Raw genomic sequence first — 15948 nt, forward strand, 5'->3', positions numbered from 1 at the left:
CTTACCCACTGTCACCTTATTAAGTAATCAGAAGTTTTTACAAAGTGATTTATTCTGTCCACCCCCCGCCCCCCACCCAGAGGATTGTTCATATGGACCACATGCCTATTCATTGAATTTAAATACAGGGAAGATTGTATGGGCACAAGGATTGGATTTCTTCAGAGGTATTTAGGGAGAAAGTTTAAGAAAGTCTTAAAGGTAAATGTTGTACATGAGATAACTGGTTGTTTTTAATTTTTGTTTGTCCTAGTTACAAATCTGGAAATATATATGAAGGTCAGTGGGAGAACAACGTGCGTCATGGGGAAGGCCGGATGAGGTGGCTGACAACTAACGAAGAGTACACAGGTCACTGGGAGCAGGGGGCCCAGGTACTGTGCTAGCTGGTTTGAGTGGAATACACCCAGAGGTGGGGGCTCTGCTGATCCTCAGCCCATGAAGTATTTGGTGTAGGGTATTGCACGGTAATCTGAAATTCAAGCTGTGTTAAATTTAGAAACTCACAAACTCACATTATGATTACTTGTCTAAATCAGCCTTTTTATTATTTTTCTTTTTCTTTTCTTTTCTTTTATTTTTTTCGGTACGCGGGCCTCTCACTGTTGTGGCCTCTCCCGCCGCGGAGCACAGGCTCCGGACGCGCAGGCTCAGCGGCCACAGCTCACGGGCCCAGCTGCTCCGCAGCATGTGGGATCTTCCCGGACCGGGGCATGAACCCGTGTCCCCTGCATCGGCAGGCGGACTCCCAACCACTGCGCCACCAGGGAAGCCCTAAATCAGCCTTTTTAAAAAATATATATTTTGTTGACATATAGTTGATTTACACTGTTGTGTTAATTTCTGCTCTACAGCAAAGTGATGCAGTTACACATGTATATATGTTCTTTTTTATGTTCTTTTCCATATGGTTTCTCACAGGATATTGAATATAGTTCCCTGTGCCTTACAGTACGATCTGGTTGTTTATCCATTCTGTATATAATAGTTCGCATCTGCTCATCCCAAACTCCCAATCCATCCCTCTCCGCCCTCCCCTCCCCCTTGGCAACCATAAGTCTGTTCTCTATGTCTGTGAGTCTGTTTTTGTTTTGTAGATACGTTCCCTTGTGTCGTATTTTAGATTCCACATACAAGTAATATCATAGGGTGTCTTTCTCTTTCTGACTTACTTCACTTAGTATGATAATCTCCAGATCTATCCATGTTGCTGCAGATGGCATTATTTCATTCTTTTTATGGCTAACTTGACCTTTTTTTTAAGTGCTATTTTATTAGTATTTAGTTTTCTCTAGAGGTCTCCCACCCAAGCGAGTTTCTTCCATTGGCAAATTCATAAGTCATGTGACTCTTGGGAGGACTGAGACTACTATTTACATTTTATTTATTTATTTTTTTGGACTTATTTGGCTAGACAAGATTTTATTGGGTACCAGGTGATCATTTTTGATAAAGAATTATAGTAGAGATCTTAAATGACGATAACAAGGCTCAAATTTGAAGTTTGGTCAAAAGACCAAAGCAGATCCAGACTTGCCAGCTGCCTTGGGATCTGGGATTATTACCTGTTCCCATTTCTCTGCAGTGCTTCCAGATGCTACCTGTGACAGGGCTTAAGAAGCACTGGCCCCTAAATAAAGGTGCCTGCCTCAGAGGGTTCTTATGGAGACTGAATAAATACGAAATAGTGCCCGGCCTATAATAAGCTATTATTGAAGGCCCCGGGAATCCCATACCACCGCTCATAGTTCTGGCTTGTCTGAATACTGGAGGGGCAGGTAGGCTGGGGTAGCCGTGTCTGGAAGGTGTCTAGAAGGGCACCACGTGTTATACAGAAGGATTCTCAGTCCTGAATCTGCCCTAGCCTCAAGAGCCCAGGAGGAATCCACCTTTGCCCCACTGACAGCCCTCCCTCAGGACAATGATAGGAGGATAAGAACTATCCTTAAATCAAGGATAGAAACCCAGGGAAGCCAAGAGGTGCTCAGCACCGTGCTTTAGACACAGACAGCCTCCCCTATGAACACCAGCGCTGTGTTCGTCTCCCCCTCCCCCTTTTAGTTCCAAAGGCACCGAAGCCTCTTAACTCTGATCTTTTTACAGAACCAGTACCAGGCATTTCTCAGAAGAGGCCAAGCTTCAGGTTTTCATACAGCCCTCCCAGTAGTGTAAAAGCAAATGCCAGTAATCTCACTGGGCTCTTAACTTGCAACCCAGCCTATAGCGTAAATTGCAGTGCCTTGGCCAGTACTGTAGTAGGCCTTGCTCTTCTCCAGATACGGTGAAATGAAACACCTTGCTTCAAGGTCCATTCCCTGTATCTACTTGCATTTCCCCTCAATGTAATTTCCTGATTCTGAGGCACTCTCACACCTCATTTTCCCCTAAAGAGGGGAAAGCAAAAAGTAAATTCCTCTTACACTCAAAGGCTAATGTCCACCTAAAATGAAGAATCAAAAAGGTCTCAGCTCAAGTTTAATAAAGCTACAAAAGACCAAAAGTGATATCCTACTACTGTACACATCAGTTTGCCTGCCCCATAATACAGCTCAGGCCGTTCCCTCCAGAGGAAGAAAGGCTGGCCTCCCCAAGCCCTGCAGGAAGGGCCTGTCCTGTCCCACACCACATCTGGGCTGAGTGTCAAGTCTTGTGTTTTAAGCATGACAGTAGTACAAAAGAGGTTTTGTTCTCATGGCCACCTACTGCAGCCTGGCCCTAAAATGGCCCAGCGCTCACTTCTGCTTAGAGAAATATTCTTTGCTCTTCTGCACATCAGGCTCGATGGTATCACTGCCAGGCTTCCAGCCAGCTACACACACTTCCCCATGTTTGTCAGTAAACTGTAAGGCCTGAACTAGTCTCAGTGTCTCCTCCACAGAACGGCCAACAGGAAGGTCATTTATGGTGATCTGTCGAAGGATACCTTTATCATCAATAATAAAAAGACCCCTGAGTAAGATGCCTTCATCGGCCTTTAAGACCCCATAGTCTGAGCAATGGTGCGCTTGGGGTCTGATATCAAGGACTGTTCATGGGTCCCAGTCCTCCTTGTTTCTTGGGTGTGATGATCCATGACAGGAGACAGAAGTGAGAATCCACAGAAGCACCAATCACTTGGCATTTGAGTTTCTTAAATTCTTCTGCCCTATCACTGAAAGCAGTGATCTCCGTGGGGCACACAAAGGGGAAGTCAAGAGGGTAAAAGAAGAACACAATGTATTTTCCTTTGTAGTCAGATAGGCTGATATCTTTGAACTGGCCATCTGGCATTACAGCAGTTGCTTTGAAGTGGGGGGCATGGGGCCCAATTTTGGCATTTCCTGAAGACATATTGCAATCAGCACTTCTCACAAACCACAAAGGACAGTCAGGAAGCACACGCACTATTTACATTTTACAAGCTATGTATTGGGCTTCCCTGGTGGCGCAGTGGTTAGGAATCCACCTGCTAATGCAGGGGACACAGGTTCGAGCCCTGGTCCAGGAAGATCCCACATGCCGCGGAGCAACTAAACCCGTGTGCCACAACTACAGAGCCTGCGAGCCACAACTACTGAAGCCCGTGTGCCTAGAGCTGTGCTCTGCAACAAGAGAAGCCACCGCAATGAGAAGCCTGCGCACCACAAGGAGGAGTAGCCCCTGCTCACCGCAACTAGAGAAAGCCTGTGCACAGCAATGAAGACCCAGCACAGCCAAAAATAAATAAATAAATAAATAAATAGCTATGTATTTCCTGCACAGGAAAGGAAAGCTTTCTATGGTTAATTTTATATAGTTTATATAGCTAGGATTTTCTGATGACATCTTATATATTAACTTACTAATCGGGGACCTGGCTAAACTCACATGATAGTTCTAGTCGCTTTTTTGTAGACTCTTTAGGACTTTTTAATCTAGATAACCGTGCCTGCAAATACAGTCAACTTCTTGTTTCTTTCTAATCTGTATGCCATTTTTTCCCCTTGCTTTATCGCACTGGCTAAGACCTCCAGGATATTTTGTGATATTGACTAGGAGTGGAGGGAGTGGACATCCTCACATTGTTCCTGATCTTAGTGTGAAAGAATTCAGTCTCTCATCAAGCATGATGTTAGCTGTAGGTTTTTTGTAGCTACCCTTTATCAGGTTGAGGAAGCACTTTTTTTTTTAATTAATTAATTTATTTTTTGGCTGTGTTGGGTCTTCGTTTCTGTGAGAGGGCTTTCTCTAGTTGTGGCAAGCGGGGGCCACTCTTCATCGCGGTGCGCGGGCCTCTCACTATCGCGGCGTCTCTTGTTGCGGAGCACAGGCTCCAGACACGCAGGCTCAGTAGTTGTAGCTCACGGGCCCAGTTGCTCCGTGGCATGTGGGATCTTCCCAGACCAGGGCTCGAACCCGTGTCCCCTGCATTGGCAGGCAGATTCTCAACCACTGCGCCACCAGGGAAGCCCCGAGGAAGCACTTTTTCATTCTTAATTTGCTTAACAGTTTTCATCATGAATAGATGTTGAATTTTGTCTAGTGCTTTTTCTGCCTCCAGTCTGATGATCATGTGGTTTTTCTTCTCTGGTCTATTGATTGGTTGAGTTAGATTAATTGATTTTCAAATGTTGAGCCAATCTTGCATTCCTGGGACAAACCCAACTTGGTCATGATGATATTATCCTTTTTATATCTTGCTGGGTTTAATTTCCTAATATTTTGTTGAGAATTTTTGTGTCCATGTTCATGAGGAATACTGATCTGTAGTATTATTTCCTTATAACATCTTGTCAGCTTGTAGTAATCAGGGTGATGTCAGCTTCATCAAATGAATTGGGAAGTGTTCTCTTCAAGTTTTTGGAAGTTCGTAGCATTGGCATTATCTCTTCCTTAGCCATACAGTTGAATATGCCAGTGAAGCCTTCTGGGCCTGGAGTTGTCTGTGGGATGATTAAATTAACTACATATTAACTATAAAACCAATTTCTTTAGTTAATAATGTGCTATTCAGGTTATCTATTTCTTCTTAAGTAAGCTGTGGAAGTTTGTGTTATACTGAAGGAGTTTGCTTGCTTCATAGAAATTGTTAATGTTATTGGCACAAGGTTGTTTATAACGTTACCTTATTCTTTTAATATATATAGGATCTATAGTGATGGTCCCTCTTTCTTCTAATATTAGTAATTTGTGCTTTCTCTCTCCTTCATCAGTCTTGCTAGAGATGTATCAATTTCATTAAAATGATCAAAGAGCCAGTTTTAGTTTTGTTTTCTTTGATGTTTTTCAAAATACCTGATATCTATTCTTGTTATTACCTCCCTTCTGCATGCTTTGGGTTTAATTTGCTCTTTTCCTAGAGTTGTATGGATGCTCTATTGATTTGAGACATTTCTTTTTTCCTAATATAAACATTTAATACTACAATTTTTCCTCTTAGCACTGCTTTATCTGTATCCCACTTATTTTGATATATCATGTTTTTTAAGTTTTGTTCAGTTCAAAATATTTTCTAATTTCCCCATGACTTCCTCTTTGGCCTATAAATTATTTTGAAGTATGTTGTTTAATTTTCAGATATTTGGGTATTTTCTCAGATACGTCTCTGTTGTTTTTTGTGTGTGTTTAATTCCACTGTGGTCAGAGAACATACTGTCTATAATTGCATTTCTTTTCAGTATGTTGAGGTTTATTTTGGTCTATCTTGGTGAATGTGATGTGTATTTCTGATTTTGTTGAGTGGAGTTTTCTATAGATGTCAGTTAGATCAAGTTGGTTGATAGTGTTGTTCAGATCTTCTATATCATTACTCATTTTTTGTCAACTTTTTCTATCCATTTCTGAGAGAAGCATGTTTAAGTATCCAAGTGTAGTTGTGGATTTGTCTGTTTCTCCTTTCAGATCTATCAGTTTTTGCTTCGTATATTTTGACAGGTTGTTGTTACATGTATACACGTTTAGGATTGTTACGTGTTCCTGGTGAGTTGACCCTTTTTATAATGTCATTCTTGAACCCTGGTGATTTTTATTTCTCTGAGCTCTACTTTTTCTGACATGAATATGGCCACTCCAACTTTGTTTTCTTCTTTTTAACTTTAATGGTGGTAAAATACACATATAACTTACCATCTTAACCATTTTTAAGTGTATATAGTTCAGTGTTAAGTACATTCACAGTGTTCAGCCGTCACCGCCGTCCATCCACAGAATTCTTTTCACCTTGCAAAATTGAGACTCTGTACCTATTAAACAATAACTCCCCACTTCCCCCTCCCCCCAGCCCCTGGCACCCACCATTCTACTGTCTGTCTCTGTGAATGTGACTCTTCTAGATACCTTATCTAAGTAAAATCATATAGTATTTGTCCTTTCGTGAATAGCCTATTTCACGTACTGTCTTTAGCGTACTGTCTTCAAGGTTCATCCATGCTGTAAGCATGTGTCAGAATTTCCTTCCTTTTTGAGGCTGAATCATATTCCGTTGTATGGATGGACCACATTTTGTTTATTCATTCCTCAACAGACACTTGGGTTGCTTCCGCCTTTCGGCTGTTGCAAATGTTGCTATGAACATGAGTGTACACATTGTTCGATTCCCTGCTTTCATTTCTCTTCAGTACATACCCAGAATGTACAGAACGGTATATATATCCAAGCTGTGTAAGCTTGTATAACAATGAATAAAGTCAGATAGGGTTAAAAAAAAAAAAAAGAATGGTGTATATATGGAAACATTCCATTGTTGAAAAAATTGTGTATGTCTTTATATATGTATGTAATATGTTGATTAAGTATGATTGTATGTGCCTGGGAAAAACAGATGAATTTCAAACCCAACTAGTAGTTATCTCTGGAATGTGGGATTGAGGAGGGAATATTCTTATCAATCTGTATGTTAAAAGTAATTAAAATTTAAAATAATATTAAGCTAGGCACTTTATATACACTGTTTTCAATGATTACATCCAACCTGTGGTTGGTGTTATTTCCCTTTATAGATGAGACCCAGAGGGCAGAACTAATTAGCCTTATGTCAAAGGGCTGGTTTGTAACTAACTGAGCTGAGCTGAACCCAAGTTTGTGAGACTCCATCACGCATGCTCCTTGCCCCTTCAAATGAGTCCCTGGATTTGATTCATACCTAATTTTAAATGGATTTGGGTAAAAAGAGGAAACATTTTGAGCATTTCTCATGGAAGTTTGCTTTCTTTTCAGAATGGTTTTGGCACACACACATGGTTTCTAAAGAGAACCCTCTACTCCCAGTATCCTCTGAGAAATGAATATGTAGGAGAGTTTGTGAATGGATACCGTCATGGCTATGGAAAGTTCTACTATGCCAGTGGAGCCATGTATGAGGGAGAATGGGTTGCCAATAAAAAACATGGCATGGTGAGTACAGACCTGTGAAGATTACATTTTAAAGGTTATGTAAAGGCATGTCATTCTCTGTCTAGTAAAGTGCATTATCCATTTTGCATAGGATAACTTACTGTTTTGTTAAGATGATTCTATAACTTTTAAAGTAACTTCTAACATACCAATTTCCTTTGTATTTAGAGGTTATTTAATTAGTCTGGTGTGTGTGTGTGTATGTTAGGGTGGTTTTGGTTGCAAGTAACAGAAAATCTAGCTTAATCTTCCATAAATGATAAAGAATAATGTGGGTTTCAGTGTTGGTTTGATTCAGCAGCTCCATGACGTCAGGGTTTCTCCTCCATCCACCCATGTCTCCTGCCATGTCAGCTTCACAGTTATGCTGCCCTCCCTTATGACTGCAAGATGGCTGCTGTGGTTCCAGGCTTCACGTCTACATACCCCACTAAGTAGAAGGAGACAAGAAACTCTTTTTGGAGAAGTTTTCCACAAACATCTTTAGCCTCACTGAGCTGAACTGGGGGTCATTTGCCCACCTTTGAGTCAGACCAACCACTGGCCTGGGTGTGATAAATATCAAGAGAGTCCCCATTCTGTGATAGGCACCTCTGCTGTCATCAGCATATTTAATAAGCCACGTTCTGTGACCTAGGGGTGCTTAAAGTTGGGGAGAGGTTGTGGGGCAGATACAGTGAGGGGAGAGAAGGGGGATCGGGGAGAGGAGAGAGGATCTACACGGTAACAAGAGACTCCAGGAGCCTGACTGTATGTGGACTAAGTGCAGATCTTAACAAGCAAACAGAAGCCTCCAAACCCTTGAAAAAGATATTGATGTACGTTTACCAACGGTTTCCTTTTTCTATAATTTTTTTAAAAATATTTATTTATTTATTTGGCTGCATTGGGTCCTCATTGTGGCACATAGGCTCCAGGGCACGCGGGCTCTGTAGTTGGGACACACAGGCTCTCTAGTTGTGGCACACAGGCTCTGGAGCGCTCGGGCTTAGTTGCCCCACAGCATGTGGGATCTTAGTTCCCCGACCAGGTATCGAACCCACATCCCCTGCATTGGAAGGGGGATTCTTAACCACTGGACCACCAGGGAAGTCCCTACCAATGGTTTTCTAAAAACGGTTTTCCTAAGCTGCAAAAAGTTACTTTTCTCTCTGCAGGGCCGATTAACTTTTAAGAATGGGCGTGTGTATGATGGCCCATTTTCCAATGACCGCATAGCAGAGTTTCCAAATCTTGAAGGTGAACTGATCAGCTACCTGGACACGACTCCAGAATCTGCCCTCAGGAACCAGTATTGCAGATCCTCCATCAGTGCCGGTAGGGGGCGTCCACCTGTCAGCTAAAGGCAAATTAATGTGTAACATCGCATCAAAAATACACCTAATCTTTCAGAAAACACAAGTCCCTGTGAGCAACTGCTTTCTTATAGGTTTTTGAATACTCTTGTGTCACGCTTCTGCAGAAAATCATTTTGACATGACATTGAAATATTTTAACATTGTTTTTCACATTTATCCTGTATATTTGTCCTCATCTGCTAGAAATCATCAGAAAGCTTGATGGCAGTGAAAGTAATTCCACGTTAGGCTCGAGCGTTGAGCTGGATCTCAGTTTGTTGCTGAAAATGTACCCGGAGAGAGACCAATCAGAAGAAAAGAAGCAGGTAAAAACCTTCTGTATTGTTATAAATTTATATTTTAGGCTAAAACATTAGCAGACTCTCCACAGTCCTGGGAAGATGCAGTTGATGACTGCTGTCATGTATTGAATGTCTTTTATTTTGTAAAGTTTTTTAAATTAATTATTTATTTTTGGCCATGCTGCGTGGCTTGTGACATCTCAGTTTCCCGACTAGGGATCAAACCCAGGCCCCCGGCCGTGGAAGTGTGGAGTCCTAACCGCTGGACCTCCAGGGAATTCCCTGGTTTGCTAATATTTTGTTGAAGATTTTTGTGTCTGTGTCCATGAGGGATATCGATCTGTAGACAAGAGAATTTTATCACTGTCATTGAGATAGGATGAAACAGGATAGGATCGGACAGAGCAGCATGAAAGTAATTCCACTGTCCAGATAACAGCATGTCTTTCTACTCTTACTCAGAAATTGCACGTTACTGACCTGGGGATGGGTGGGGAGAATATAACGTTTATTGAGCTCTTACAGTGGTAAGAGGTAAATGCTATTGCATGTGTTACCTCGTTTAATTTAGAAAACAGGTTTTCTTTTACCTTTGTTCTTATCAGGTAAGATGAAGATATGTGTGGCTTTCCCTTTTCAGGTAGAATATGCTATCTTAAGAAATATTACAGAACTAAGAAGAATCTATAGCTTCTACAGCAGCCTAGGATGTGATCACTCTCTGGATAACACCTTTCTGATGACAAAGCTTCACTTCTGGAGGTTTCTAAAAGACTGCAAATTCCATCATCATAAAATAACCCTCGCCGATATGGACAGGGTACTAAGTGGTGAGTATTCCACATCCTTCGCATCTGTTTTAAAGAGCAGTATAACATCACAGCACCCTGACACCAGTTAGGAAATGTTAAGGGAGTGAGGAAGGCAGATGTTGGGAGAGGTGTTCCAGAAAGCAATACATGGTTGTGTTCCCAGGGTGCTTAAAACATGACTGAGGAGAGGATCTCATGAAATAACAGCAACAGTTAAAGACCATCTCTAGCAGGGGCAGCAAAGTCGGCCCGTGGGCCAAATCCAGCCCAACTGCGTGTTCTTGTAAATAAAGTTTTATTGGAACACAGCCATGCTCATTTGTTGTCATCTTGTCCGTGGCTTCTTTTGCCCTGCACCAGCAGAGCTGAGTGGCTGTGACAGAGGCTGGCCCACAGAGCCTAAAATATTTACCGTCTGGCCCTTTACAGAGAAGCCTGCCTATCCCTGAGAAAACAACAACAACAATCCGCCCCCCCTCAAAAAAAAAAAGCCCCCAAACCGTCCAGTTGTCAGGTCACAAGCAGAGAGGATCAGGGAGGGCTTGGAATAGCCTAGAAAAGGCTTTAGAGGGCTTCCCTGGTGGCTCAGAGGTTAAGAATTTGCCTGCCAATGCAGGGGACACGGGTTCGAGCCCTGGTCCGGGAAGATCCCACGTGCCGCGGAGCAACTAAGCCCGTGCGCCACAACTACTGAGCCTGCGCTCTAGAGCCCGCGAGCCACAACTACTGAGCCCGTGCGCCACAACCACTGAAGCCCGCACGCCTGGAGCCCGTGCTCTGCAACAAGAGAAGCCACCGCAATGAGAAGCCTGTGCACCGCAACTAGAGAAAGCCCGCGTGCAGCAATGAAGACCCAATGCAGCCAAAAATAAATAAATAAATTTAAAAAAAAAAAAAAAGAAAGAAAAGGCTTTAGATAATCTTGGGCTTGGGCTTGATTTCAAGTTGAAAAGTCCCTGCAGTAAAATTAACAACTTTGAAGGCTTTATTCCTTTCAGCTGAATTGTGGCAGGCAGGCAGGCTGGAAGGCCTCAGATCACCTTCTTGATGTTAGACCTAACGCCTATTTACTTCAAATTTCAGTGTCTGAAACACACTTCAAACTTCACTTAGAATTAGCAGCGTTAATCAGACTGTGGCTCAGACCACTTTGAAAAACACCAGGACAAGGTATCTTGTAAGTTTCTTGTAAAGTGACCAGATGGAGCTCTTTCATGTGGACCTTAATTTTTAGGTGGACGCTTATATGCTGTTCAGGGTAGTCTCTAGGAAAAAGGTGTACTCCATTGTATTCAGTTCTTTGAGTTGTGTACCACGAGCAAATAAGATAGAAGGTTCTAGAGACCACCAGGCATCCTCCCCAATTTTCTTGTTTTAGCCAATAAGGACATACCAGTTGAAGAAATTCATTCTCCATTTACAACAATACTTTTGACAACATTTTTGAATTACCTCCTGGAGTTGGCTTACCACATCCATCACAAAGAATACCAGTAAGTACTCCTTCTGGACCCCATGACAGGATGAGGGCTGAGCTCATAGGATTGTTATGATATTGTTCCTTTTTCTTCGATATTATTTTTCATACTCTTGAAGGATCAGAAACAAAAGTTTTCCACAAATATTAACCACAAAACCACGAGAAACAAGATTAAATTTTGAAAACCCTTCTGACGTGGGTCATGTTTCAATTCTGCACATAGCCCTCAAGTTTTTATTCAGAAATAGTTACCACCAGCTCTTCCTTAGACCAGAATTTCCTATCTTTCTCAGAGCAAAATTGATATTGTATCTTTAAAAAAAAAAAAACTATTTTGAAATAATTGTTGATTTACAGAGTGTCGCCAACGCAATTCTCGTAACACAGAGAATTCCTATATACCCTTCATCCAGCTTCCCCTAATTACTACATCTTACAGAACCATGGTACACTTATCAAAATTAAGGAATTAACATTGCTACAACACCATTAACTAAATTACAGATTTTTTTAGGACTTCCTGAGTTTTTTCCCTTTTCTGTTTCAAGACCGAATCCAGGATCCCACCTTGTATTTATCACATCTCCTTAGTCCCCTACAGCTGTGATAGTTTGTCTTTTATGACCATGACACTTCGGAAGAATATTGGTCAGTTATTTTGTAAAATGCCCCTCGATTTCAATTTTCTGATTTTTTTTCATCATCACACTGAGGTTATGAGTTTGGGGGAAGAATACCATCCTATCAGGTAAATGATGTCGATCTGTCTCATTACTGGGGAGGTTAACCTTGATCACGTGGTTAAGTGCTGTCAGCCCGGTTTCTCTACTGCAGACTTACTATTTTCCCCTTGCTGTACTCTACTTGTTAGAGGCCAGTTACTAAGCCCACTGCATGCTCAAGGGGAGGGGAATTAAGTTCCACCTCCTGGAAGGAGCGGTGATTATGGTGTCTTCTTAATCACAGAGACAGAAGCCCATCACTCTTTTTGTGTTTTACAAAACTGATGAATGAGAACATTCGCCCAAATGCCTGCCGTGTAAAAGGTAAATACGAAACCAATAGGATTATATTTACCATAATATTTTCCAAAATAGAGTTTTGTAATCATCTTTTGAATGTTTATTTTTCCATTACATCTTTAGGCAGTTTATTCTGCGAGGCCCACCGGACACTCTATTCAATGAATTACGTGGATAAGTGCTGGGAGATCTACACAGTTTACTGCAGACCAAACGCAGCCCCTCCGCATGAGCTCACAATGGACATGAGACACTTCCTCTGGATGTTGAAGGTAACCACTCATGGCTGGTACTGGCTTTATATTTATAGGTACTTTGATTTTAATTTAAGAAAGGCAGAATATTCTAGCTGTGATGTGCAAGGAACAAGGTGAATGTCTGAGAGAAATTTTCGTAGCCATCAGCAGAGGAGAGTAACTCTAATGGCCTGTGATAGTGGAAGGAAGAGAAACAGAAGGAGCTTGTGCCCAATGGGCTTCCCAGCCAGGGGGGAGGGGTGTGGTCGGCGGGGCCTCCAGCATCTTTACTGATGCAGACCTTTCCCTGTAAGGGAAGGTGGGGGGATGGATGTCACTTAAAAAAAACTACTGTTCATCAGAAAAGTGATTTAAGAAAGTTATTAGTTTGGAAAATAGTGAGAATATCTAATTTATACAATATTCTTATATTCTTGGTAGTTTTTCTTGCATGATATTTTAAATTTATACTTGTGGGTAGATAAAGGATAAAACTAATAGGGGCTAGAGTGATTTAAAAAAATTTAAGTGTCACATGTATACAAAAAACTGGTTTTACAAATTTAAATGTCATATATACGAAAAACTAGTATTGATAGGAAATAATTTTTTGAAGTACGTGGTTTTTGGGGATGGAATATTATACAGCTGTTTATTCACTTTCCCTCTTCTCCGTGGTCCCTTATTATTGATGAAATGAGGCCATTTGTCCCTGTAGACTGACTGGTCAGACTTCAGTTTTGGTTGGCTGCATCCTCAGAGAGTTGATGACAGGTGTTCCTTTTCCCCTTTATTTCCATCAAAGTGGTCACTAGAATTAGAAGCTTGATTAGATTTTGTTTTAAAAAACTTTTTAATTTTTATTTATTTATTATTTTTGGCTGTGTTGTGTCTTCACTGCTGCACGCAGGCTTTCTCTAGTTGTGGCGAGCGGGGGCTACTCTTTGTGGTGGTGCATGGGCTTCTCATTGTGGTGGCTTCTCTTGTGGAGCACAGGCTCTAGGCACGTGGGCTCAGTAGTTGTGGTGCACGGCCTTAGTTGCTCCGTGGCATGTGGGATCTTCCCGGACCAGGGCTCAAACCTGTGTCCCCTGCATTGGCAGGTGGATTCTTAACCACCGCACCACCAGGGAAGTCCCTCAGGTTTTGTTTGTTTCCTGACAAAGCTGCAGGTGCTTCTGGCTAATTCCTGTTGTGTCATGTCAGGGATGCTCCCTTTTAGTGATGCTGAGATCAACCAGTGGGTCATATGGTGTCAGCAGAATCCTTCCATTTCAACGTTCCCCATAAACCTTTCACTAGTGGTTCGAGTAGCCCTGACAGTCATTGCTGACATCTGTTATTTCCTTAAGGGTCCCACAATAGTAATTTTCTATCATTCCATCTGCATTTCTTAGCTATGAATCCGATATAAAGAAGAACTTTACCTCATCAGCTATCTGATGACTCTGAAATACACAGGAAAGGAAGGATAAGTGCTCAATTTTTCCCTTTATTAATTTTCAGAATGAGTTGATATCCTGGCAGTTCTTCAACAGTGACTAATGAGCTTTTGAAAATATCATTATAACTCCTGGGCTTACACATATTTGATGTGTTTCAATCCACTGCAGTCTTCCCTCCATCCCCCATGGTCAAATTGTCCCATATTTGGCCAGTAAGAATCTCTCCAACTTGCTACCTGCTACCTTGACTCCATGGATTAATGTTGTTCATCAGTTTTTAAAAAAATTTCCACTATTACTTGTTTAATCATTGCTTCAGAACCATTTTTTCACTCTGGGACTGTAGCTAAAATAGTTTATAATACTATATCCTCTGTATCTCTTTTCTCTGTTTTCTCTTGGTGTAGCTTCTTTCAGCATAGTCATTTTGAGATTCATCCATGTTGTTGCAGGTATAAATAGTTCGCTCTCTGTTACTGCTGAATAGCATTCCATTCGATGGATATACCGTGATTTGTTTATGCATCCGTCTATCAATGGACATTTGGGTTGTTTATAGTTTGTGGCTGTAGAATCAATATAGTATGAACAGGGGCTTCCCTGGTGGCGCAGTGGTTGAGAGTCCGCCTGCCGATGCGGGGGACACGGGTTCGTGCCCCGGTCCGGGAGGATCCCACATGCCGCGGAGCAGCTGGGCCCGTGAGCCATGGCCGCTGAGCCTGCGCGTCCGGAGCCTGTGCTCCACAGCGGGAGAGGCCGCAACAGTGAGAGGCCCGCGTACCGCAAAAAAAAAAAAATATATATATAGTCTGAACAACTGTGGACAGGTTTTTCTGTGGACAAGTTTTGATTTCTATGGGATAAACGCCCCAGGCGGCAATTACTGAGTTATATGGTGAGTATTTGTCTCATTTTTTTTTTAAAAGACTGCCAAACTATTTTTCAGCGTGGCTGGATCATCTTATAGTCCCACCAGCAATACTTGCCAGTATCTGTCTTTCAACTGGTGTATTTAGAACATGGACGTTTAATATAATTGGTTTGTTAGGTGTAAGTTTGCCATTTAGTTTTTCGATTTTTGTTTGTTCTGTTTTTGTTTTCTTTTTCCTGCCTTCCCGTAGGTTACTTAAACATTTTTTAGAATTTCATTTTGATTGATCTAATAGTGTTGTTTTGAGTATCTGTAAATATAATAGACTTATCACAGTCTAATGGTGTCATCATTTGACCAATTCGAGTGAAGTACAGAAACCCTTACTTCCCTTTACATCTTTTTACCCCCTACCATTTATAATATAATTGATATTTCCTCTGCCTACCTTTAGAACCACATCAGATAGTAGTATAATTTTTGCTTTAACTGCCAAATATAATTTATAAAACTCAAGAGGAAAAGGAAAGTGTATTGTACCGATCCCTATTTTTGCTTACAATATTTGTTCTTCCTTCCTGAAGTTCCTGATTCCTTATCATTTCCTTTCTATTTAGAGAATTTTCTCCAGCCATCCTTTTCAGGTAGGTCTGCTAGCAACCAGTTCTTAGTTTGCCTTCATCCGAGAATGTCTTAATTCCCCTTCAGTCCTGAAGGACATTTTCTCTGGCAAGAGGATTCTGAGATGAAAGTCCTCTTTCAGCACTTGGAAAATGCTGTGCCACTTCCTTCTGGCTCCTGTGCTTTCTGATGAGAAATCTGCCGTCATGTGAATTTTTTCCATGATAGGAAGGTGTCGTTTCACTGTCACTTTCAAGACTTTTCTCTTTGTCTTTAGTTTTCAGAAGTTTGACGTGTGTCTTGATGTGAATTTCTTTGGGTTTATCTTATGTGGGATTCACTCAAATTCTTAGATCTGTAGGTTTGTGTTTCTATCAAGTTTAAGAAGTTTTCAGCCCTTATTTATTCATGTACTTTTTCGACCCACCTTTCTTTCTCCTTTCCTTCTGTGACTCTGATAACATGAATGTTA

At 41.5% G+C, this 15948-nt stretch overlaps 1 protein-coding gene, 1 long non-coding RNA gene and 1 pseudogene across 6 annotated transcripts in view; 2 read left to right on the forward strand and 1 right to left on the reverse strand.

The window, feature by feature from the left end:
* Positions 1 to 15948, forward strand: part of RSPH10B (radial spoke head 10 homolog B) — a 41056-nt gene that overhangs the window by 12997 nt on the left and 12111 nt on the right. For all 5 annotated transcript variants that reach the window (XM_027125763.1, XM_027125764.1, XM_027125766.1 and 2 more), the window contains 8 exons: positions 254 to 374; positions 7174 to 7350; positions 8508 to 8667; positions 8892 to 9013; positions 9630 to 9819; positions 11180 to 11294; positions 12248 to 12327; positions 12427 to 12575. In XM_027125763.1, coding sequence (XP_026981564.1) covers positions 254 to 374; positions 7174 to 7350; positions 8508 to 8667; positions 8892 to 9013; positions 9630 to 9819; positions 11180 to 11294; positions 12248 to 12327; positions 12427 to 12575 — 1114 coding nt within the window. The remainder of the gene's footprint in view (positions 1 to 253; positions 375 to 7173; positions 7351 to 8507; positions 8668 to 8891; positions 9014 to 9629; positions 9820 to 11179; positions 11295 to 12247; positions 12328 to 12426; positions 12576 to 15948) is intronic.
* Positions 1185 to 3375, reverse strand: LOC113630421 (peroxiredoxin-1 pseudogene; annotated as a pseudogene).
* On the forward strand, positions 4490 to 6777 carry LOC113630423 (uncharacterized). The gene is made up of 2 exons (XR_003436959.1): positions 4490 to 6367; positions 6596 to 6777. It is a non-coding gene; the product is annotated as an uncharacterized LOC113630423 (long non-coding RNA).

This window comes from Aethalodelphis obliquidens, unplaced genomic scaffold, assembly GCF_003676395.1.
Source record: "Aethalodelphis obliquidens isolate GAN/ISIS:26980383/991018 unplaced genomic scaffold, ASM367639v1 scaffold30, whole genome shotgun sequence".
NCBI classification, from domain to species: domain Eukaryota; kingdom Metazoa; phylum Chordata; class Mammalia; order Artiodactyla; family Delphinidae; genus Aethalodelphis; species Aethalodelphis obliquidens.